At 41.6% G+C, this 24,711-nt stretch overlaps 1 protein-coding gene and 1 pseudogene across 1 annotated transcript; both read right to left on the bottom strand.

Annotated features, from left to right (window-relative positions):
- LOC123132105 (acyltransferase-like protein At1g54570, chloroplastic) overlaps positions 1-24,711 on the bottom strand; it is a 33,387-nt pseudogene that overhangs the window by 4,589 nt on the left and 4,087 nt on the right.
- On the bottom strand, positions 19,458-24,647 carry LOC123132106 (protein FAR1-RELATED SEQUENCE 5). Its single transcript, XM_044551862.1, has 7 exons — positions 24,166-24,647; positions 22,854-23,430; positions 22,262-22,755; positions 21,748-22,130; positions 21,135-21,592; positions 20,755-21,016; positions 19,458-20,648 (listed from the first exon to the last, which is right to left on the bottom strand). Exons 3-6 carry the CDS (start codon positions 22,714-22,716, stop codon positions 20,834-20,836), a joined length of 1,479 nt encoding a protein of 492 aa, XP_044407797.1. The 5' UTR covers positions 22,717-22,755; positions 22,854-23,430; positions 24,166-24,647; the 3' UTR covers positions 19,458-20,648; positions 20,755-20,833.

Raw genomic sequence — 24,711 nt, 5'->3', positions numbered from 1 at the left:
AGTTCAACAGACGACTTGCGCATGAGGTGATGGATACTTGCAACTCCAATGAATTGGAACTTCTTTTCCCAGAGGGCAGGAGAAGGAACCATATTCAGATCATTAGTTGGGCTAGGGCGAGAGCAGCCACGGCTCCACATCCATCCACCAGGGCAAAATGGCGTCATTTCTTTGATCGTTATGACTGAAGTAGTGAATATTATGTTTTTAAGATTTTTGTTGTGAGGGAGCAGATGTTCGAATGACTAAATGAATTCAACTTTGTTTTTTGTCTCTGAATGTGTTGTTTTGTCTGTATATGTTCGACATGTGCACCTTTGAACTGCTTGGTTTTCTGAAGTTGAACTGATCTGCGGTCAAATGTTGGATGGCTTGTGTAATAACTATTTCCTACCAGCTGGCTGCCCATCTGCCTACTTATTATTTTTATAATCTGCTAGTGTCCCTGACTATAAACGTTATCCATCTATGTGTGGTGTGTGGCCAAGTCTTCCCCCTCCCTTTTATTCATTCTTCCAGAATCAGATCTAGGTTCCTCTCTCTTCTCTTCGTTGCCTTTTTCTCTGTTCCTGTGTGTTCGATGGAGGATTGTTCATGCGGATGCCTACAATGATAGATGACGGATGTGTGTATGAGTCTGGTTTGGAGCTCACTCAGGCTCAGCGGCGTGGGCAACTTTCTTGCTTGTTGTACGGCAACCATGGGTTTCGTACACCCTATGTTTGTCGCCTGACGGATGGTGACTTGAAGGAATCATGGGTATGTGTTTCTATTCGTTTTGTTTTCTACTTTCTTGTTGGTTTCTGTTCGAAACCCATGGACTGGATCTGCAGTTTTGTCTTATGAATAGCTTGTCTATATTTTTTTAATTTGGTTTTGTTGGATTTTTAACAGTAGGGATTTCTGTGTGTATTTGTTCATTACTTAACAGTATTTAAACCATTTTTTGTATAATACCTTATCTGTTTATGAATAGATGTTTTTACTGTAGGTGTATTGATATGTATATTTTTCAGTTTAGTTAGTTCACATGTCTAGTTAGTTTTGTGTTATTGTTTTGGTTCAGATTTTTTTCATTTTAGTTTGTTATGCAAATCGTTCCTATATCTGTGTAAAAATTCAGTTATGTTAGGTGTTCATTTTGTTTTGTACTCCCATGTCCATTTGCAGAAAATGTCACCCAGGATCAGGATTGTTGCTCCTAGTTCCGGTGTTCTGAAGATGGAGACTTCAGACAAGAATGGGTATCAGTTGATGGATGTTGCCTACCACATCGACTTTGATGGTTGCATCAACCTAAGTACTGGGTGGAAGGAGTTTGCGGCTGAGTCTGGATTTGAGGATGGTGATGGTTATGGTTGTGTTCTTGAGAGAAGACGACTCTCTGACGTTCAGAATTTATGTGCTGTAGGTTTAAATGTGGCAAATGACGCCGGCTTTGAGATTTGTGTATGGTTGATTATGTTGCAGTATTTTTTCTTTTAAAACATTTGCATGTGAGATGGTTGAATTGTATGGTTTTATCAGAATGGTATGGAACTAGTTATGTAATGTTTTTCCTATTGTTCTGCTCAATTATAAGTGTTTTATTTATACATTCTTTATACTAGTACTGGAACATTTTCTATAGTTGAACTGATGGGCATCCTTTATTTTGGATGGTATATTTTTCATGTTCATAACTCGGAGACGGTGCTATACGCTGATGATTTTTTAGAACCCTATTTTTCTTATTGAGTTTGCTGAACTTACATTCTGTTAATGATAGTACTGCTCTATTTTAGGGTGTCAATTACCAATCAAATTTGTTTGTTGTATAATATTTTTTTCTTACTTTTTTTCATGAATTTTGGAGCATGTTTTTTTTCTTTTTTATAGATGAATAATGATAGTTTTGGTATTTTATAAAATAAAAAAAATTTAATCTTCGCTGCACAGTACTTTCTTTTTATTTTTGTACTTGAACCTTACGAATTGTAGTAGTTGAACTTTTTTGTAAATCCGTTTCTGAAATTTTAATTTTCAGTTTTATATATGTATATATATATATATATATATATATATATATATATATACTTCTTACCATTAAGATGTGCTTGAACTTTTTCACAATATTTTTGTTTATTAACTGATTTTTTCTTGTGATTTTTTTAAAATTTTATTTTCATTTTTTATTTTTTGTCGTGCGTGATCTACTGGATTTTTGTAATGGGGCGAAGTACTTTGTTGGGCCATCGGCCTGGGTTATTGTATTCGGCCCGGATAGCTTCTCTCGCGCGGCTGTGCAGCACGGCGTGCACGTGAGCTATGTGTTTAGTCCCACCTCGCTAGTCGAGGGGGCTCTAGACTTGTTTATAAGCGCAGCCGACGCTCAGCAGTCGAACTCCTCTGAACACTTACCTGAGCGCTTATACACGGCGCTCGCTCTCTCTCTCTTGACCTGTGGGCCCTGTACGGCAGGCCCTGCCGGTATGCGGATTACTAGGGATTCGCCCACGGGCTCGAGTTCAAGTATCTAGCATTTGTCAGGGCCTACGCCTGTCCTTGGGCGGTCAATTTTTTTATTTTTTTTGGATCTAGTACTTGACTACACCAGTAACTTGGACTGGTACTTTTTTGTCCTTGTGCTGTCAATTTTTTCTTCTTTTTTTTGTTTGTTTGAATATAGTACTGTGGCATGACTTGCTCCCGCACCGAACCGTACCGAGGGGCATAGTTGTACTGACACATCTTCCTTGTATGGACTTTGCCCCATTATCTATCTTAGGGGGTGTGGGTGCATGGGTTTAGGGTAGGGGGAAACAGAATAACCGCACTGCGTCTGTCAAACAAGCGCACTGGTTGATTTTAGCCGTTTGTATTCACCATCTATATTAATTCTTTTTATTTGTATTTGATTTTTGGTATTATCTATTATAACTGGCTAGAGATAGTGGGCTTCGCCACGGTTGTGGGCTTTAGGCGTCCATTTTCTCCCAGTCATCTTTTAACCCTCCCACTCACCTTTTAACCTCCTATCTTCCCAGTTCCGCTCCTCTCCCGTCCCCAAATCGATTCCGTCTTTGTTCCCCTCTTCTTCTCTTCTCGGAGCGGGAGTTGTTTCTCCTATTTCGCCGCGGAAGCGTCGACCGGAGGGTTCAACCCTAGGGGTGGAGGTCCGGGTGCTCTTTTTTGTTCTTTTTGCTCTGCCATTGACTTTGCTTGCGTCTTCTTATGTTCAGATTTTCTCTCTATTTCTAATCTCTTGCTCTCTTTGCTGTCCCAGGCTGCACTCGCTAGGGTTCCTTTGCTGTTGAACGAGCGTTTGGCGGCAGTGATACTGGATTGCGTGGCGGATTTTGTGTTTGCTGGTAAGAGTTTTGCTTTTGTATGGCGTGCTTCGTTTCTGAAATAGTTCAAATCCCTAATTTTTGTTCATGTGTCTTACAGATCTGGTTCGGCCGATTTTAGGACTGTAGATCTCAATGGGTACATCATCTAGTCCGGATAAATTGAATGCAGGTGATTTTCCCTGTATTTTGGATGATGTTTTAGTAGATCTGGTTTTTATGTTGTACAGTTGTTGTCTTATCGACTTTATAAGTTGTATGTATTTTGATATGTGTTAATTTTGTCCTGGATTGTATGGCGTGTATGGTTTTGGCAGTTGATGCAACGTGCAGACAGGATGTAGTACTTATGACCATGTGTATTTTGAACTGCTGTCCTGGCATTTGAATAGGTTGTAGTAGTCAATGAGGAACTAGTATGGTGTTGAAAGAGTTGTGTTTTCTGAAGTTTGTTCTGCAAGTGGTGGGTTCATATTTGTTTTATTCGGTGAACTTGTAGTGTTCACATAGTTGAACTGATTGATTGTTCTTGTACTTTTTTTGCTAATTATGATGTTGTTGCAGATGTTGGACTGTCGGTGCCTCCTGATTCTGACAAATCAGAACGCTTTCAAGATCTTGTGAATGTTATTTTTGAGACACCAAATCCTCTAGAAGAACTTGCGAATGTTGCTGGTGTTTCCCTTATATTTGCTCTATTTTTATCAGCCTTTAATACATATATATGCTTAGTTACATCAGTTGTTCCGTTTTGTTTTGTGTCTGATGCAATGCGCTTTATTTATCTTTTGTGTCTGCAATGTTAATTGTGTTTTAATTTTTTATGTGCGTGGTTATGTTATTGGTTTATGCAGTTAATGACAGCCATGGTGTTCCAGAGGACATTGCTGATGTTGTTAAAGATATTAATGATGGAATGTATTCACTTAACGTTGATGATACTGGTGGCAGCTTGCAGTTGTCTGTTACTCAGTCTCAAAGTGTTGATGGCACTGAGCCTGTTACCCAAGCTGAGGATGTTCCTATGCAGTCATAGCTCGAGGATCAAAGGATAAGAAAGAAGAAGTATGAATTCCAGAAGAGAAAGGAATTGGAACGGCGTCAAAAGGCTGCCTGTGTGCCAGAAAGTGATGTTGATGTTGCTCAAGCTCCTAAATGTGTAGGCGACGAAGGTGGTGACGCGAGTTTTTCAACTGTTCATGTCGGATCTCATGGAAGTGACATGCTTGTGAAGACAAACTTGATGCAAACTCGTTTGACGCAAGTGTTTGATCGTGATGGAGTTAAGGAGAAGAAAGCTGTTTTGAAGAGGAAGATGTCAGATCGAATTCCTGATGGCACACAGAGGCGTAGTCCACGTGTGAAAGCTGTTTCCCAACCTGGTAATAGCAAAGCTGATGCGGATAGTTTTGCTGAGAAAATTGGTCCAAGCAAACTTGGTGGCTCCTCTGTTCGTCGGAGTCCACGAGGTTTGACAAATAAGAAGCCTTCTTCGTCTCCTCTTCAAGAGCGGTCTTTGTTGAAAGAAAATAAGAAGCGTAAAGTTCATCCTGCAAAAGTGAACAAAGGCGTGAAGAAGCGTGCTCGTGTTGAAGTTGAAGATTCTGCATCTGAAGAAGATGATATTGAAGTTGATTCAGAAGATGAATTTGCAGTGGTATGTGTTTTGTACTGCATGTGTCTTGCTAGTTGTACTTGCAATGATTTAATTGTGTTTGGGTTGGTATGCTGGCCAGGTGAGGCTGGTCATTGTTTTGCATCTATTTTGATTGTGGTACTTATGTTGTTTCAATAGTTGAACTTGTGCAATCTTTTTTTTACTTACATTTGTATGCTTGTTTTGTTTTCTATATTCATTGTTTGCAGTGGTTTGTGTTTTGTACTGCATGTGACTTACTAGTTGTACTTGCAATGATTTAATTGTGTTTCGGCTGGTATTGCGGCCAGGTTAGGCTGATCATTGTTTGCATCAATTGAGGGGTGGTACTGATGTTGTTTTAATAGTTGAACTTGTGCAATCTTTTCTTTTTCTTTTTACTTGCATTCATATGCTTTTGTTGTTTTCTATATTCATTTTTTTAAGGTGTGGCTTTTTTGTTTTCATTTACAGCCTGTTAGCGTCAGGAGTCCGGTCAAGCCGGTAGGAGGCAATGCCGGAAAAGTTGCCTTGGATGAAGGTGACCAACGGAAATTGAACTTAACTGTGCGATGTTCGTTGAGAGAGGTTGAAGATTGTGCTAAATTGCTCAAGAGTCGGCATGTGGCTAGGGTTCATGCATCTGGTTTTGGTTCTATCTTCGGGTGGAGGGTGAAGTCTAACATTTCCCTCCCTCTGATGGGAGTTTTGTACCTGAGGATAGATTGTGATACAATGACTCTTGACATGGGTGAGGCTAATAAGAAGCTTCGCATCACTAGCGATGGTATACAGCAATTATTTGGTTTCCCTCGTGGTGGTCGTTCTGCGCCAAGGCCGTCAGAGGACGGATATGATGACGCTCTGATGAAGCTAAGATCGGAGCTTGACATTAGCAGGAACAAAGATATTAAGACAAAGGATTTGAGGAATAAGCTCAAGGTTCTCGTCAAGGATCCTAGCAAAGATGACCTTGCTCTGAAAGTGTTCTTCATTATTGTGTTTATGAAGGTTGTGTTGCCTGGATCTGCCCCGCGTGTTTCCAGAGAGGTAGCAATGTTTGAGGGTCTTGTCTTTGAGGACATGGCTAATATGGATTATTGCCAGCTGATGGTTGATGAGCTTAGAAGGGTTGTTGCCAAGTACCAAAGTGGTCATACCATGGGGAAGGCAATCACAGGCTGTGCCATAGGGCCTGTACTAATGTACCTTGACTGCCTTATCCGTGGCAAAACTGCGGAGCCTGACATGCAAGTACCCCGCATATGTTATATGGATCCTGCCAAGCTTTCTGATCTGGTTGATGCAGATTTGATAAAAAAAAGGCAATGCAGATCCAAAGACTTGGGTGTTTGGGAAGCTTCCGGTGAGTTTTGTTTGTTTTGTCTCTTGCAGACCTTTTTTTATTTTTAGGTATAGCTATTTTTTGCTGTAGTGGACATGTTTGTACTGTAGAGTTGTTTGTTTATATTTTGTATGGTTTAGGTATGGATTTTTAGTACTGTTGTTTCGTGTTTGGTTGAACTGAATAACTTTGTTCAACTGGCCTGTTGGTAAATACTAACAAACTGACAACGACAGTTAAAGTTTTATTAGCGGTGTTGATTTTAAATCTGTTAATATCATGATTTATTTTTCCTTATGTGTTGCATTGATTGATTAACTATTTTTCCCTTTTGTTTGTAGTGGAAAACTCAAGAGGAGGTTGTTTTTTTTGAGTGTATAAACGGCCAGTCCTGGAGATGCCGTCGTCTCAGGTTCCGAAGTTTTCATCTCTGCCGGATGAGTTGAGGGATTGCCCTGGTGTTGAGGGTGCTAGTTATGCCCCCCTGGCCCTAGTAATGCTAGTGCTTCACAGAGGCAGGGTTTTGGTATTGATGTTGCTGTTTCAGCGTTGGAGCGCGCTGAGCATATCTTAAGTAATGTGTGTTCTGAGCTGCGAAAGGTCCCAACGACAGTTGAGCGTTTGAGTTGTATCAATGGTATCCTTCCTGAAGGTCATCAATTTAACGCTAAGGAATCTGTTGACTACATTGAGATGGAGAGAATTTTAATCGGTGATATGCGTGACGGTGCCGCTAATCTAGTTCAGAGCTCGGTTCGCCTGTTGAACAACATGAAGCATTTCAGAACTATGCAAAACTCTCGCTGCAAGCCATATGAAGAAAGTGCAAATGTTGTTATCAAGCAGTTTGAGCAGGATGAGGCTGCTGCCACCGACAGCAAGGCTGGTGATGGTACTGAGGCTAATGTTTTTGACCATGAAACGAATGATGTTGGCTTTGAGCGTCCTGATGTTGATGTGAGTTAGTCCTTGGTGTTTTGCAATTTTTATGTTGTTGTCCTGATGTCAGTGTTGTAGTTGAACTTACTCATGTTCATCTATTTATTAATAATTTTCTTTCATGCAGATTGATCATGATGAGGCTGCTGGCACCGATAGCAGGGCTGATGATGGTACTGAGGCTAATGTTTCTGATCAGCGTACGAACGATGTTGGCTCGCAGCACCCTGTTGTTGATGTGAGTCACTCCTCATTGTTTGTATGTTTTTACTATGTTGTTCTGCTGTCAGTATTGTAGTTGAACTTCCTGATCTACATCTGTTTATTAATTTTTCTTTTCATGCAGGAGACCAGTCATAATGTTGAGGCTGCTTTTGACGGTGGAGTTAATGATCTATCTACTGATAAGTGCAAGGTTATTTTTACTTTCATTGTGTTTATTAATATTTTCTTAAAATTTCATGCGCACCGATGTGTCTTGCTTGTTCATTTTTCTATCCCACACCGTTTATTGTTGCTCATAATAGCATTGTTTTTTTGTCTCATTACATTTGAATCAGGGTCCTATTGTTGGCGATGAGCCTTGTTTGCCTGTTGGTGATGTCGCTTTGAATGTTAGCAGTAGCAAGTTCGATGATGTTGTTGTGAATGCTTCCAAGGTTTATTTTTCTGTGCACCTATTGGTAGCTTATTTTTTATTGTTAGTTTTGTTCATATTATTTACTTTTTTCTGAATTTTTATTTTCATCAGATTACTATTGTTGAGCGTGAGGTTGTCCTTAGTGGTGGAGATGATGCTCATGATATTCCATTGAGTAGTGGGTGCAATGTTGGTACCAAAGTTCCTGATGAGGATGCTGGTGCCGCCAGCATACTTGATGCCAAATCGCCTGGTGTTGGTATTACTGGGAATGAAAATGTTTCTGGTTGTGAAGATTTGCCGCCGGAGAATTTCCCGCCTGGAGGTGTTGATTACGGTGATGCATTGCAATATGCTTCTAGCGTGGTGGAGGTGCCATCCGAGGATGATGATTTACTTCTGTCAATTTCTTCTGACCCCTTGACGCAGGAGGCGCTCTTGTCGTCCCAGGATTTTCTTTCTACAGACCCTGAAAGCGCATCAATATTGGTGTCCTCTCAAGATGTCCCATCATCAAACCCTGAAACTGGAGGCATAATGGTCTCATCACAGGAACTACCGTCGTCGTCAAACCCTCATAGTCCAGGTAAGGACTTGTAAATGGGGTGTACTTCTCAATTTTGGCATTTTGGACATGTTCTCTTGTAGTTGTTGAACTTATTATTTTTCATCATTTTCTGCAAGCAGAAAGTGGTAATGTTGTTAAGGTTGATACGTTTTTCTTCGCTGTTACGAGGTTGCGCACGAACTGTACGAAATGGTTAGTTTGGGATTTTGCCCGTACCATTTTTTGTCTCTTTTTCTTTCTCTAGTGTGATTATTGTTGTTGTTGCAGTAGTTTTAATTCATGTAATCTTTTGTGTTTTTCTAGTGACAAGACGATGTTTCAAAATAAAGAATGTGATGCCAGTGTTGGTTCTATTGCTAAAGCGTTTGTCCCCACTGGCATGCTCAACTCAAACAGTGCTGATGTTGTTTTATATTCTCTACGTCAGAAGTACCGAGACACTGACAAGTTGATAGTTCCCAGATGGGTGACGGTCAGTATTTTTGCTTTTTTTGTAAATAGGATGATAACTTGTTTTGCTAATTTTCTAACTATTGTTGTTCTTTTTGTACAATAGACCAAGATCCGTGATGGAAATATTGATTCCAATGTGCTAAATTGGTTCACAAGATCAGGTGCTGATGGTTTTGACCAAGTAGGTGAACTTGGACTTTTTGTACTCATTAACTAGAACTGTCATGTTTTCTTTGCAGTTTTGGGAGGTGTGGGGAATGAACTTGATCTGTGCTTCTTTTATTAAAGATGTACTTATTGTTGCAAGGGAATTGAACTGATATGATTGTTCCTCAATTTTGGGCGGTGGATATAATTTCTTTATGATTATTTGATTTTTTGTTTGTACTTATGAATTTCAATTTCCCTCTTTTATTTTATTGTTTGGTAAATTCATTTTTCCTTTGCGATTTTTTTTCAGCTTCTTTTCCCTACATTTGATCCGCCGTCATTTGTGGCTACCATGAAGCCTAGTGAAGTATCTGGGCATTGGTGCTTGGTTGTTCTGAATTTGAAGTTCCGTCGTTTCGAGTGTCTTGATTCACTCCGTGATGAAACCTGGGGTGATGCAGTTAGATTTTTAAGGAATATGACAGATAATATAAAGAAGCTTTGGAGGGAGTCTAGTGTAGACAGGGCCAAACCGTTCTCACTGATGCATATTGATGGTTTCTCTTGCGAGTTTGTGCGGGTGCCTCAGCAGGAAAACACGTGAGTATCCGTTTTTAATGATTTTTGCTGGTTGTTTTTGTTGCTGGAGGATGTTGTTCCTGTATTTTTGGATTTTGTGTTGTACCATTTTTTTGATTTTTCCTTTTGTTTACAGGCATGATTGTGGATTCTTTATGCTACAAAACTGCAAGACCTATTATTGCCGGGAGGATGGTGTAATTGAAATGGCCGATTACAGCCATGAAGACATTTTGGACATTAGGAAGACTTTGCTGTATACCTGCGCAACTAGCGATGTGTTTGATGTTGACTTCCGGGGTTTGTTTGGCATCGAACCCTGTACATGTGCATGGACTTTTGTAATTTTTTTGCAGCTTGTACTTCTCTATTAGTACTTTCATGAAATATGTATTTGAACTTATGCTTTGTGCGGTCTTCTTTTTTTCAGGTGAGTGGCTGGATCTTGGTGAGGCTGACTACAGGTTCTTTGGTAGCCAGTTCTTGGAGCTTGAGCGCATAGCTATTGATCTTAGCCAGGGGCGTTCTCTCGAAAAGACAAGATATGGTGTTATGAAGGGGCGGTTGGGAGCTCTGAGAGGTTTTACGGCTGCTTGTGCAGATAGCCCTACTACACCCAAGAATCCCATTGTGGAATTGATAGAGAGTGATGATGATGTGTTTGACAAGATTGCTGGCGTTGGAAGAGTCACGAGAAGCGCTGCTGCCAAAGGTTTATCTCCCCTTTGCTGGAATAGTGGCTCGTAGAGCTGGTGGTGCTAGGAAAGATCTCGCTTTGGATTCTGGCAATGTTGTAAGCACGAAGCGTGCGCCCAGAGCTCCTATAAAGTTTTGCTCCCCTGTGCAGCAGCTTCACCCTTATAAATTCCCTCACCTGGACAAGGCTCGCAGGTTGTATAATCTGTTGCTTAGTAATGAATGGCGTGAGAAGTATGGCGAGTGAGTATCTCTCATTATTTTTTCCTCTTCCTTTTCTTTTGTTGTAACTGCTAGATAAATATGGCCTGAACTGTTTCTTTTTATACAACTCGAACTGCTATGAATGCCTTATCTTGCTTCTCCTTCTTTTTGTTCTTGTGTGTGCTGCAGGAATACATTCTCAATGATACCTCAGCCTGATGGAAACGTAACTAACTTCACTGGGAATCGCATCTGGGAAGTTTCTTCACCTGGGCAAATGATGGAGGGTGATGTAATTGACTTCCTCATTGATGATTGGAAGCAAGATCCCGATAGAAATGCTGATTTCGCATCTGGGAAAAGGATATTGCTGAGTCCATATTTCATCATGGTAATCAATCAGATCGGTTTCTTTATGTTGAACAAGACTGTCTATTGTTTTTATGATTTTTAATAATACTTTGCTTGTTGATTCTTTTTCCGCTGTCTATTTTCTATTTTGGCTTTTTTGTAGGTTGTGCTTGACTATTCGTTTTATGAGGATGAAACTAAAGTGTTTAATGTGGAGAGTGCAGCGAGAGATTTCAAGAGCTATGTTAAAGCTAATGAAGACTTGCTCAGTGCCGACCTTGTGAGATCTACTAGCTGATTTTTGGTTTTTATTTGTTTATTGTGATGCTTCTTTTTACTTTGAATATTTAACATCTCTTTTTTGGTCATTTGTTTTTAGATCATGATGCCTCTATTCAAGCCTATGTTTTTATCAAAGGATAAGAAAGTGAGCCACTATTCCTTATATGTCATGAATCGGTACCGAAGTAGCGTTGACATCCTTGACTCTTTACCTTATCCGAAGAACCGCCGTCCTTCGAAGAACACCTATCACAAAGACTGCGAGAAGATTGTGAGTGACATTTATTATCTGTACTGGATTAATATTTTCTGCATCTTTGTTTTCTGTTGTTTCTGAGATCTAAAACTGTGTGGGTTGTTTTGTTTTTTTACAGATTTCTAGATTGGTCAAAGTAATGAAGGCTGTGTATGGTGATGCTCAGTACAATGCGAGCAAGCAGCCCAATTGGGAGCCGTTTGCAAAGAAACCAACGTTTGTCAAGGTTCCACTTCAAGGGCCGAATGAATGTGGCCATTATACTCTGAAGTATGCGGGATGCTATGATGGTGAAAAGATCGTTGAGAACATTCGAGATAATGACGTGGGTTTCTTGTTGAGCTTTTCACTTTCTGTTTTTGGCTTATTGTGCATCCTTTTTTATGTGCCATGATTTTTGATAATTTGTTTTATTGTTTTGCAGCCACGCATTGTTGATTGGAACGCTGAGGATCTGTATAGAGTTGTGTTCAACTGTAATAACCATCTTATGGTGACGGAGCTTCCCAAGGAGGTTCAGGCTTTGGCTCCTGATGCATAGGATAAATGGTCATCATTTGCATAGTGAATTGGATAGTTGTGTGATATATCTCTTGAAAACATTGTAGGCTATATTTTGTAGTGTTTGATGTGTTGTCGAGTACTATGTAATAACTAGTATATTTTGTGTTGTGTTTTAAGTGTGGCACAATGTTTCATTGGGAATTTGTTTTGGTTAAGTTTTTTTTTGTACTGAAGACTTATATAGTAGTTGAACTGAAATCATTTTTTTATGTGATTCCATCCTAACTTGGACCTTTATAGTTTCTGTACTCTCGTTTTCTTGTACTTATGATATAGTTCTGTTAGTACTGATTTGAAGTCTCATTCAGCGTAAGGCTTTCAAAATTTTAGTGCCAAATTTCTTTTTGAACTTTTTGAACTTTAGTAGTTGAACTTGATAGTAAGAGTTAATGTGCTGGTTTAAATTAGCTACATTTAATACGTATTCCTATTAAGTTCAAAACTATTTTCTTTCTCAATGCATTAATTGGTATCATCATAGCACTTACCGAATAAACTTAGTTGTATTGAGATTCCAATTGTGCTAGTACTTTTGATTAATTATTTATTGTTTGTATTGTTTGATGCTAGTATGTCTTCTGTTGTGTTTCTTGTGATTTTTCTCTTTTGACGAACTTATATTTTTTTGATTTAGTTTTTGGCCTTCTTTTTTTCTAGGTTGTGGTTCTTCTCCAGGCAATGTTTGGTATAATCCTAGCACTTGCTGTATAGACTAAGTTGTACTGAGATTTCAGTTGTATTGCCACTATTAATTCTTAGTATACCACTGTTTTTAAGGAATGCGAACTGAAGCTTCCCGTTCCTTTTTATATTTTTGTACAATGAACGTATCGTGTGTTCAACTGTACCAGAACTTTTCAGCCCTAGGATGCTAGTGACTAGGAAATACGTACTGGTGTTTCTTTGCTTTTCCTGATGTAGTACTTAGTGAAATTCTAACTACTTTTTACCATGATGCTTTTTAGTACTGAATGTTGTCCTCGGCCGAAACTTAGTCTTTTTAGTGTTCGTCTGAAACTAAAAACTGATTTTTTAGCGTGATAGTACTACCGTTCATGTCTAAGCTGTACTGAGCATCGAAGGCTACTATTTGCTTTTGTCCTTAGTTACTCTGCCACTTTTTTTCTCCATGACTAGTGCTGCATGGCAGCCATCAAGTTTCAACTTCAACCTACTTCAACTTCAAATGATGGATGAACAAAATAGGAAGCTAGCAAACTTGTTGGACGACATAAGCAAACGATGTACTTGATAGACACAGGAAACTTGTTCAAACCCTGACACACATAGCATAAGGTAGCTGGTTCAACATAACGAAAGAAAACTACAAATCTGAAACAACAATACTAAGGACACACACAGCATAAGGTAGCTGGTTCAACATAACAAATGCAGACTTTCATGCATCTTCATCCGTGAAGTTGCAGTGGTAGTAGGGGTTAGCCTCCTGCTCTTTTGAAATTTCCCAACCTGTCACGATGTTGTCGATTGTCTTCCATGACTTGTACGTTGCGTACGCGTCTATTCCTGCATACGTGATGAGGTTGTCTGGCAGCGGGCTGTTCCCCCACAGTTTGTGGTCTGCCCTATTCATCTTCTTCTTCATGCCTTCGTAGAATGGGTGGATGACGCCGCCTGCAACATCGGCCAGGGAGTCGTAGTATTTGCTGGTCTTTGGATCTTTCCACTTGCGCTGCATGTCGATGAAGTTGTTGGGGTTGATTTCCAAACCGGACTCCTGCAGCATCCGCTTGTCACCTCCAATGCTGAAACCAACAAATGTGTACAATTTCTCCTCCCGCAGGAAGTCTTTGAGGCGCTTGGGCCTGCAAGGGGGGAGACACACATTTATAGATTAGTCTTCTTTTTTGAGGATTTAATTCTTCTGCTTTTTTTGTTTTACAAGTGATAATCCATGAGGTAGATGCTTATATATTATGAGTCATGCATGAATGTAGTTCAGAAACTAGTACACAAAGTCCTGAAATTAAATTCAACTACATCGTGTTATTTTTTCTTTTTTGCTATCTTCTTTGCTTTACCAAATGCTTCACTAAATTAAAGAATCATTTTACCAGAGTCAATGATAGATGTGTTGCTTGATTCAAGTTTAGTTTTCTTTTTTGTTGAATAAAAGACCTATACCAGTGCTTGATACATCTTTGTGCATTAATTCTATATCAAGTCCAAAAATTAGTTTGAGAAACATGTGCATGAAGATATGGACCTATACCACTTCACCAAAGATCTTTTAATACATCAATTCTATAAACTATACTAGTGCATCAAGATCAGAATCTATGCTAGTTCATCAAGTTCAGAAATTAATTTGGTGCATAAAGTTCAGAATGCTATAACCTTTTTTCAGATGCTAATCTGGTGAAACAATCCACTTCACAGTTTCAGAAATGCATTTAACTTGATAAACATGTAATCGTGTATCCACTTCATAGACTATAGTAGTTCATCTAGTTGGGAAACAATTTTTAATTAAGTTTTTAGTGACTAGTACTGGTACAACAGATGAATGAACAGTACTGGTTCAAAAATACATTTTATAGTATATCTACTTGAGAAAATGCAGTAGTGCATCCACTTTTCACAAACCACACTAGTACATCTAGTTGGAAAACAAGTGTGATTAAATTTTTTGGATACAGTACTAATAAAACAGATAAACCATATGCAGGGCAAATGAGTAGGATTGCTCGCCATTTTGTGGCCGCTGCGATGTGGTACACCAAGCAGAGTTCCTCAACGCACAACTGCAGGACTGCCGCCATCTGTGGAGGTTTTTCCTCATCGGTGTACTCCACATCAACTCCGATGAAGCTCGGATACAAGCCGCCGCCCTTCATCCTGAGCCTGCTCATCATCTCGTCGGCCTTGTCTGGTTCGCTGGTGCAGACGATCTCCAGCGTCTCCTTGCCGTGGAGCTCAACCCCTTTGAGCGTTCTGGTGTAGTCGCGCTTCTCGCCGGGGACGTTAATGTCGACGAGGTTGCTCCACTTGTTCGACGTCTCGGCATGATGACGCTTGGCGGACGGTTCCTCCGCCATGGCCTTCCTCCGGCGACTGTGGGCTTTGGAGAGAGCCGCTGGAGGTTTGTGTGCAGTGCAAATGGAAGCGGCAATGGTGCTATGTGGGAACGATGGAGAGATGGAAGACAATGGGGGTTTTTTGTAGTGCGCCGATGGTGGTGTGTGGGAGGCGGTTCGTCGGGGGCGTGTGTGTAGTGGTCATGGGGGTCGCCGTTTGCAGTGCGTCGTGGCAACCGCCCAGTGGGTGGCGCGGGTGGTGGCCTGGAAGAATTAACCGTCCAAGTCAAATGTTTTGTACTGGTGCACTGATTAGTCTTGTCAAGCTGTACTTACGATCTGCTAAATCCCACTTGCACGTCTCGGTGGTTGTGATGATGGCATTTTGCACTGTTTATATATAAATCTGCTAAATCGTTCGTTATGGTGTGGACAGATTATATATAAATAATAAATTTAGCAGAATTGACAAATAAATTCCATTTGAACTTTTTGAATTTTAGTAGTTGAATAATCAGTTTTTATATAAATAAGAAATTTAGTATAATTGACAAACATTATATGTTTGAACTTTTAGATTTTTAGTAGTTGAACTTGTCAGTTTTTATATAAACAAGATTTTTAGCATAATTGACAAACATTATATGTTTTGAACTTTTTTAGTTTTAGTAGTTGAACTTGAAAGTAATATTTAATTCTGTTTTTTAAATTATGTACATTTAATAGAAAGGCTATTAAGTTTTGTTCTTTTTAGAGGTTCATTGTTTTTGTATCATATTTTTTTCCTTTTTTCTTGTAGAGGTTAATTGACAAACATTTTTCTTGTGGTTTATATTTCTTTTGTCCCGCCCTCTGGTTTGTATAGCTGGGCTTATTTGGTGGGGTGTTTTGTTGACGATGTAGAGGCTATTGGGCTGTTTTCCGGCCCAGATAGCTCGTCTGCGCGCCTGTGCAGTGCATCATGCGCGTGCGCTCTGGGTTTAGTCCCACCTCGCTAGTCGAGGGGGCTTCAGACCTGTTTATAAGCGCAGCCGACGCTCACCAGTCGAACTCCTCTGAACACTTACCTGAGTGCTTATACATGGCGCTCGCTCTCTCTCTTGACCCGTGGGCCCTGGTCGACGGGTCTTGCGTCGTGCGGATTACTAGGGATTCGCCCACGAGCTCGAGTTCAAGTATCTAGCATTGTCAGGGCCTGCTCCTGACCTTGGGCGGTCAATTTTTTTGTTTTGTTTGAATCTAGTACTTGACTACACCAGTAACTTGGACTGGTACTTTTTGTTCTAGCTGTTGTCAGTTTTGTGTGAGTGTAATCTTTTTCATTTGAGTTTTTTGCCTTCTTTTTGTGTTTGTTTTTTTGATTATTCTCAAGTGTCTTCTGCTGTCATTTTCAGAACTATGGTACTTGCGTGTAGACTGAGTTGTACTGATAGTGCATTCATAGTAGCGCTTACGGACTGGTGCTTCTTTGTACTTTTTATTGTAGTAAGTATGTAATGTCCGATCAAGTGTACTGAGTTGTACTGACATGGAACAACGTTGTGTGATTAGTTGCATCGTAACTAGTACTTTAGAGCAACGACAACGTTCCATTCAGAAGCTACTTTTTCAATTTTGAAATGATGGATTAACAACATACGAAGCTGCCAAACCAAACTTATATAATGAGATAAGCAAAACATTGTACTTGATGACATAACTAAACTTGTTCAAACATGACAAGCACGACATAATCATACTGGTTCAACCCAACAAGAGCAAACTACTAATTTGAAACAACAAGATAAAAGGCAAGCACAAGCGGAAGTAAAACGAAGGCAGGCTCTGATGTATCTTCATCCCGTAAAGGGGCAATAGGGGTGGTCGTAGAAGTTGTTAGCCTCCCGCTCTTTCGCAAATTCCGAACCATCTGTGATGTAGTCGATCATGAACCATGACTTATACGCGGCGTACGCATCTACTCCTGCGTACTCGATGAGGTTGTCTGGCAGCTCGCTTGTCCCCCACAGTTTGTAGTCTTCCTGCGTGTTGATCTTGTTCTTCATGCCTTTGTAGAATGGGTGGATGACACTGGCTGCAACATCAGCCAAGGAGTCGTACTCTTTTCCGGTGTATGGAACTCTCCACTTGCGCTGAATGTCGATGAACTTGTTGGAGTTGATCTCCATACCGGACAACTTCAGCTTCTGTTTGTCGCTTTCAATGCTGAAACCGGCAAATGTGGACAACTTGTCATGCTGCAGCATGTCCGTCAGGCGCTTGGGCCTGCAAGGGCAGAGACATTTTGAATATTAGCATTACTTTGATGTTTGAATTATCCATTTTTGTTTTGTTTTACAAGTGATGAATCCATGAAGTAGTTGTTTATGTAGGATAAACAATGATGAATGTACTTCAAAAACTAGTAAAGAAAGTTCTGAAATTAAATTAAGTACATCATGTTATTCTTCTTCTTGGATTATACATAGTTTCAGTCAATGTTGTATGTTCCGCATTGGTACTAGTTTAGTCTACTTTTGTTGAAATAGGATAACACAGAACCGGTGCTTCACCAAGTTCTTAGTTTATTTTCTTACGAAAATAACATTACATCAAATTCAGAAAATACTTCACTACATCAAGTTCAGAAATATCTTTTTTAATACATCGAGTACATAGACTACTCTATTGTATCAACTCTAGAAACTACACTAGTCGATCAACTTCAGAATTTAATCTTCCGCAAGATTTTACAAATAGTAATCCAGTGTATCAGGTTCAAAAATACATTTTATAGTATATCTACTTGAGAAAATGCAGTAGTGCATCCACTTTTCACAAACCACACTAGTACATCTAGTTGGGAAACAAGTGCGATTAAATTTTCAGGATACAGTACTAATAAAATAGATAAACCATATGCAGGGCAAATGAGTAGGATTGCTCACCATTTTGTGGCCGTTGCGATGTGGTACACCAAGCAGAGTTCGTCGACGCACAACTGCAGGACTGCCGCCATCTGGGGAGGTTCATCTTCGTTGGTGTAGTGCACACCAACGCCGATGATCCTACGAATCCTGCCGCCAAGCTTCCTCCAGAGCCTGGAGATCACCTCATCGGCCTTGTCTGGTTCGCTGGTGCAGACGATCTCCAGCGTCTCCTTGCCGTGGAGCTCAACCCCTTTGAGCGTTCTGGTGTAGTCACGCTTCTCGCCGAGGACGTTAATGTCGACGAGGTTGCTCCTCTTGTCCGACGTCTCGGCATGATGACGCTTGGCGGACGGTTCCTCCGCCATGGCCTTCCTCCGGCGACTTGTGGGCTTTGGAGAGAGACGCTGGAGGTTTGTGTGCAGTGGAAATGGAAGCGGCAATGGTGGTTTGTGGAAACGAGGGAGAGATGGAAGACAATGGGGTATTTTTTTCAGTGCGCCGACGGTGGTGTGTGGGAGGCGGTTCGTCGGGGGGCTTGTGTGTAGTGGTCGTGGGGGTCGTCGTTTGCACTTCGTCATGGCAACCGCGCAGTGGGTGGCGCGGGTGGTGGCCTGGAAGAACTAACCGTCCAAGTTAAATGGTTTTTACTGTTGAACTGGCTAGTCTTGTGTAGCTGTACTTATGACCTGCAAAACCCCACTTGCACGTCTCTGCGGTGGTGATGATGGCATTTTACTGTGGCACCGATTCGTATAGTCAAGCTGTACTTATCAGCTGCTTATCCTACTTGCACGTGTCAGCGTCGGTGTTGGTGGAGGTCTGAACTCCTCTAGTGTCGTACTCGGACTGGTGATTGAAGTGTAATTGAACGTACCAAATACCAGCGATACTATGTGTGGTGCTAATGTTTTTTAAACAATTTTCATATTTTTTTAAAGGATTGTTTATATCAAGATAACATGTGAGTATTTTTTACAGATAAATTAGATTTTCACCAGTACAGGATGTATTATATTCGCATTTTGCTTGATGTAATTATTTTTATGTACTGATGGTCTTTCTGAATTGGGACTTGTAGGAGCAGGCATAGTTTTGCGTCAGATATATGAGGATAAGTTTTTTCAATTTTATTTTTGACTGCATTCAAAAGGATTATCAAATGGTTTAAATAATAATGTCACTGCTTCAGCGGGCACAAATTAGAAATTATATCAGTACTGATGTGTACTCTGCCTTGTACTGACGACTGATAGTTATCAGTACTAATATGCTACAAGAGTTTAAAATTTTCCTTGACATATTTTTTTCCTGAGTTACTGGTTCATAGTAGCCTTTTGCGTCGGATATATCCAGATAAGTTTTTTCAAACGTATTTTGTGACTGCATTCAAAATGATTATCAAATGGTTTACATAACAATATCACTGCTCCAGTGGTCACGAATCACAAACTAAAAATAACTTTAGTTCTGATCGAGAAATTGACGATAAAGCTAAATAAGTTTTGGTAAATGACAGTGTTTTTGTGAAATGCTTCCTCATTGTGTGCTGATTCAATTGAGACTACACGGTTATTTTTTAGTTGACGCAGCAGGATAACCACTATGTATTGTTCAGTCTTGAGCTTCTCCTAACTGTCCCCGAATGTTGTGCCTTGCCGACGCTCTTTCCAGGTTGAGCCTTGGCAGCTTCATCGTCAGTTTCAGTTTCCTCGCCCCCGACACTGTCATGTTCATTGTCTTCGTCTGATTGGCCGTCATTCTCATCAAACTCTTCTTCTTCATCGTCTTCATTTGATTGCTTGGAACTCTGTACCTTGCCCTGTTTATGTTCAGCTCCACTGACCTCCTTGCCCACTTTGCACGTGCGGGCATTATGTCCGTCAGTTCCGCCACACTTGCGGCAAGTGTAGCTGTTACGTGTGTTGTCTCCATTGGTAGAAAGCTGGGTGGCTCCAATCTGCTTGTTCTTGTTGACAGTGGCATCTGTGCGGAGTGGGCATGTGCGGTAGTTATGGTTGCTCACGACATTGCAGAATCCGCATGCCCTTACCCCGAGGGGTTTGCCGTCCGGGCCAAATTCCACGCGCTTGATGGGGCGTGGTGGCTTTTTGGCTGTTGCTTGCGTCTTGCTCTTCCTCCCCTTTGTGTTTGAGAATATTGGGGGTTTAATCACCCTTTCCTGATGCTGCTTGTAGGATGTGCTATTGTCATGTCGTTCGCCTACAGCACCATCAAGCTCATGATCTTGCATGTGAGTTTGTCGTTGCTCTTGAGTGTCCACACGGGCAAGCTCCGGTTGCTGCTGCTCCTCTTCCTCGTTCTCAAACGGGTCAATAGCTCCCATATGGTTCATCTCGGACAACATTGTAGCAATATCCTGCTCAATGGCTTCATTGTCCGCGACACCCCCATTGTCAGCAGAATGCATGGCGTCGAGTTCTTGTTCAAGTTTGTCCATGACGACCCGCGTCCTTGCCATTTGCTCTTGGCTTCTCAAGCTTTTTCTGTGCACCCTCATGTTCAGCGTCAGCAGTGAGATTTCAATGCAGTATTGGGATGCCTTGTTTGACGCTACTGTCCTCAAGTCATTTCTGTCAAATGTTGGCTGGATATTCGGTCGTTTGGTGTATCTCTTGAGTATGTATTTCTCTGGAACGCTTTGAGCCTTAATTGTCTGCATCATGCACAGGACATGCACGCAGAAAAGACCTGTATTTGTTTTTGGAAGAGGTGCATGTTTTTTGTCATTTCATTCGAACAAAAACTTTGCAAAAAAAAGTAGTAGAGTATGTAACATCTTTTTTGTAGTCCTCACCTGTGTGGTCCCATAGCCTGCACTCGCACTCATATGTTTCTCCCACGGGGTCTGCAACCACCTGGAACGCGTGCTGAGCCTACACAGACAGTTTTTGCGGGTGGTTGTAGCGCACTAGGTACTTTGTGGGCTCTTCCGTCTCTATCGCCGTGAAGAGAGTGCTCAGTTTTAGCCTATCTCTGATCTCGCTGTACACAACTCGCGTGTACAGCTTTGCCATCTGGGTGTCAAACCCATAGAAGGTCAGCGTGTTTTGTTCCGTCTGCAGATGCAAGAATGATGACCAAATTGTTAGTTTTCTCGCAGGAAAAACTTCTAATAAAGTTTTTACTTTAGTAAGCATGTAATTTTTTGTCTTACGACAAGTGATAGAGCTATACCCGGTTACCCATTGTCTCCTGGTTCTCTGTCTGCCTCCTGCTTTTGACGCAGGAGTTTATCTGGCTGACAAATCGGTGTAGGTTATGTCTCTCATTTACGTAGTTCTTCTTGAGCACATAGTTCATGCTCTCACTTCGCTGTGTGGATGTCATTTTGGCGCAGAAAATTTCTTTGAAGTAGGCTGATATCCATTTCTCATGCTCGTTCCACATGCCCACCATTGTGGCATCATCATGGAGGTTGTACTTATCCATGAGTCTTTTCCAGGCATCCTCAAACTCAGTTGGCATGAGGGGCCAGTTGAGAATTGATGTGAATTCATCCTTAAGGTCCTCGTGCAGGAAATATAGGTACGCGAGGTGTTCCCTGTACTTCTTCGTAATGTGCCAGCGGTATAGCTTATGTATTGTGTTCTTGAAAACATCTGCGATCGCCAAAGCCATTGCCTGGCACTGGTCTGGTAATGAGAAAATAGACTCGGAGTGGTCAGCATATGGTGGTGCATATATATAAATAGAACTGACACAACATTTTTTACCGTGTTAATTTCCTTTTATTTTTTTGGGGGTAGGGGGTGGTGGTGGTGGTTGGGGGTGGTTTTCGCGGTTGTACCTGTGAGGATGCATGTAGGAGCCTTCCCTCTCATGCACCTTAAAAACGTCTTGAACAACCATCTGAATGATTCTGCATCCTCATCTCTTATCAGGGCGAAACCAAAGAATGTAGTCTGTAAGTGGTTGTTAGTACCGACAAACACCCCAAGTGGCATATGGTACTTGTTGGTCTTGTACGTGGTGTCAAATGTTACGCAGTCACCGAAGTCCTGATATGCGCCTCGGCAGCTTGCGTTCGCCCAGAATATGTTCTTAACTCTGTCGGACTCATCGAGTTGCATGTCACAGAAGAATTCCCTGTTTATAGCTTTCATCTCCCTAAAGAAGTTGACAGTCTTTAGGACATCATCCACATCATCAATCCTTGAATTCTTTGCTTTCCTGCATATAAAAAGTTTCATTGAAAAATGCATGTTGAACTGGCGTCAGGTGATGCGTTACTTGATATGTTTGTACTGACAGAGGAAAAAAGACGTAGGCGGTTTATGGGAGGAGAACAAGTTTGTACTTACATGTTAATCAGGTCTTTGGCATTCATTTCGAGGAAGTAGCTACCAGGGTCATCACCGCCCAGAATGCTCATGATTTGCGCGTGTTCAATGCCTTTGAACTGCAGGTACTTGACGTACTCCAAGATTGTTTTGTCAAAATTTTTGTGGGAGTGCAAGAAGACAAGCATTTGTGGAGTGAGCTGTAGCCTGTGGTTGTGTTCCCAGACTATCTCTTTTACGACAAGTGTTCCATCCTTTTCAATCTTCAGCCTCATTTTAGCCCTGTAGTCAGTCCTGGCTGTCGTTTTGTTCCGCTGTCTATTTGTTTCAGACACCTTTGATTCATAAACTCCATGGCACGTGCAATAAAGGTAGGCTCTGGTCTTAAACTTGGGGCCTTCCCTGACAGCAAAACCAGCGTGCTTTGCATATACGTTGTAGAAGTTCTTAGTTTCTTCGAAAGTTTCAAACCTCATCTCTAGCCTTGGCAGAACATAAGCTTCAATGTCAGGTGGCTACACACAATAGTGACAAAACAAAAATGTTAGATGGGGTGGTCACAGCACCATGGTATGGACTGTGCTTGTATTTTTTTTTCTATATGGATACTTACATGTGTATAGCTCTGGGCTGCCTCTGGTGTTTGTTGTTCTCCCTGGTTTATGGGCGCCGGTGGTGTCACCCTTGGCACATGTAGCAATGCATCTCTTGGAGGGAGCAACAATGACGAAGATCTCCGTCTCTCGTTGTACGGACGTCTCTCCTCAGATTCATTATGATGTTGCTCCTGTCTATATGGCTCATATCTTGTACTTTTGAACCTGCTAGAGTGGCCAAAATTTCTGTCTTTTGCCCTGGTCTTCCCGTCACAACTGCTTTTGCAGCACGGATGATTGATGTTGACAGAGCGACTGGTGGAAGCCTTCTTATGCGCTGGGGAAGGAAAACATTTGTTGTTGGTGATATTGTTGGCCTAGTTGCAACCCAGTAGCGGCAAAGCTTGCATTCCCAGACATTGTTGTTTGCTGTATAGAAGGACCTGTCCGTGCTTCTAATGATTGCGGTGTATCTTCAAATCTGCATGTACTGTTGAAATATCCAGGCGGTATTTCTGGTGTTACCCAACCAGGTGGTGCCCCATATCTGTTTTGCTCATGAAATGCTTGCTGCGTGCGCCGCCTTGCATGCTTCTGCAAACAACATTCAAAAGTTTTTGGGATTAATCTGGTTTCGTTTTTCAGTCGAACTGATGAACGTTCATGTTCAAACACGGATGTACTGATGTACTGTTTTTTTAGCACTGTTTTGTAAACTGGACATTGAACTCATGCATGACTTCTCCTTTGTTCTTCTGTAACTTATGCAACTACACTTGAAGTACTCCTAGTTTATGTATCATTGAACTTACTGTGTAACTGTGGCACTCTCTCGTCACTATCTACCTGGACTGACGCATATGTGCTATTTTTTCTAACTTGAACTGAAGATAGTATTTAGATGCACTGACAGTAACCTCGACATCCTAATCGTGCATCAATGCATATACATTACAAGTACTGCTAGCTTATGTATCACTGAACTTATTGTGTAGCAATTATAATTTTTTTTTGGTAACAGTTTTGTTACTCGTTCGAACTGACGCAATTACATGACTTGTACTCTTAGGAATAACAACATACAACTCTCAGCGGTAGCTGAACCTTGTCACAATACCTGGACTGACGCATATGTGTTATTTTTCTTTTAACTTGAACTGAAGATAGCATATTAGATGCACTGACAGTAACCTCGACATCCTAATCGTGCATCAAGTGGCAGGGGTGTCAATGAACTGATGCTAGCATTTGCAATGTACCATCGGGTTCTTCTTCATAGCAGGACTGACGAACTGATGGAGTGACACAAACGTGGGGAGCAGACATTACCTCCAGTGTACTGTCTTCTTCTTCTACCTCTCGTGTGCGTCTTACTGGCATGTTCTTGCGAGGCGGCACCATTGACGCAGCACCTGCTTGTGGTGGACGTCTAGCGAAGAGGTTCGTAGAGGAAGCACCTTGCGGGGATAACTGCCCCGGAGAAGGAGACCCGACGACGGAGGGAGGCAGGAGGCGGGGATGACGGCTCCGATGATGGACCCGGCGACGGAGGGTGGCAGGAGGCAGGGATGACGACCCCGACGATGGATCCGGCGACGGAGGGAGGCAGGAGGCAGGGATGACGACCCTGACGATGGATCCGGCGACGGAAGGAGGCAGGAGGCAGGGATGACGACCCCGACAATGGATCCGGCGACGAAAGGAATGAGGAGGCGGCGGCGGATCCGTCGCCGGCCAATCACGGCGCCGCGGGCTCTCTCGCTCCGGCTGCGCCCGCGACGGCTGCCTCCGGCGGTAGGAAGCGAGTCGGATTGGGGCTGGATCGGTCGTGGACGCGTCGCGCCTTATAGGGGGCGAGGGTAACAGAATAGTCCA

This window comes from Triticum aestivum, chromosome 6A (genome assembly GCF_018294505.1).
Source record: "Triticum aestivum cultivar Chinese Spring chromosome 6A, IWGSC CS RefSeq v2.1, whole genome shotgun sequence".
Taxonomy (NCBI): domain Eukaryota; kingdom Viridiplantae; phylum Streptophyta; class Magnoliopsida; order Poales; family Poaceae; genus Triticum; species Triticum aestivum.
Note: the sequence above shows the minus strand (reverse complement) of the source record. Positions and strands in the feature narration are given on the sequence as shown.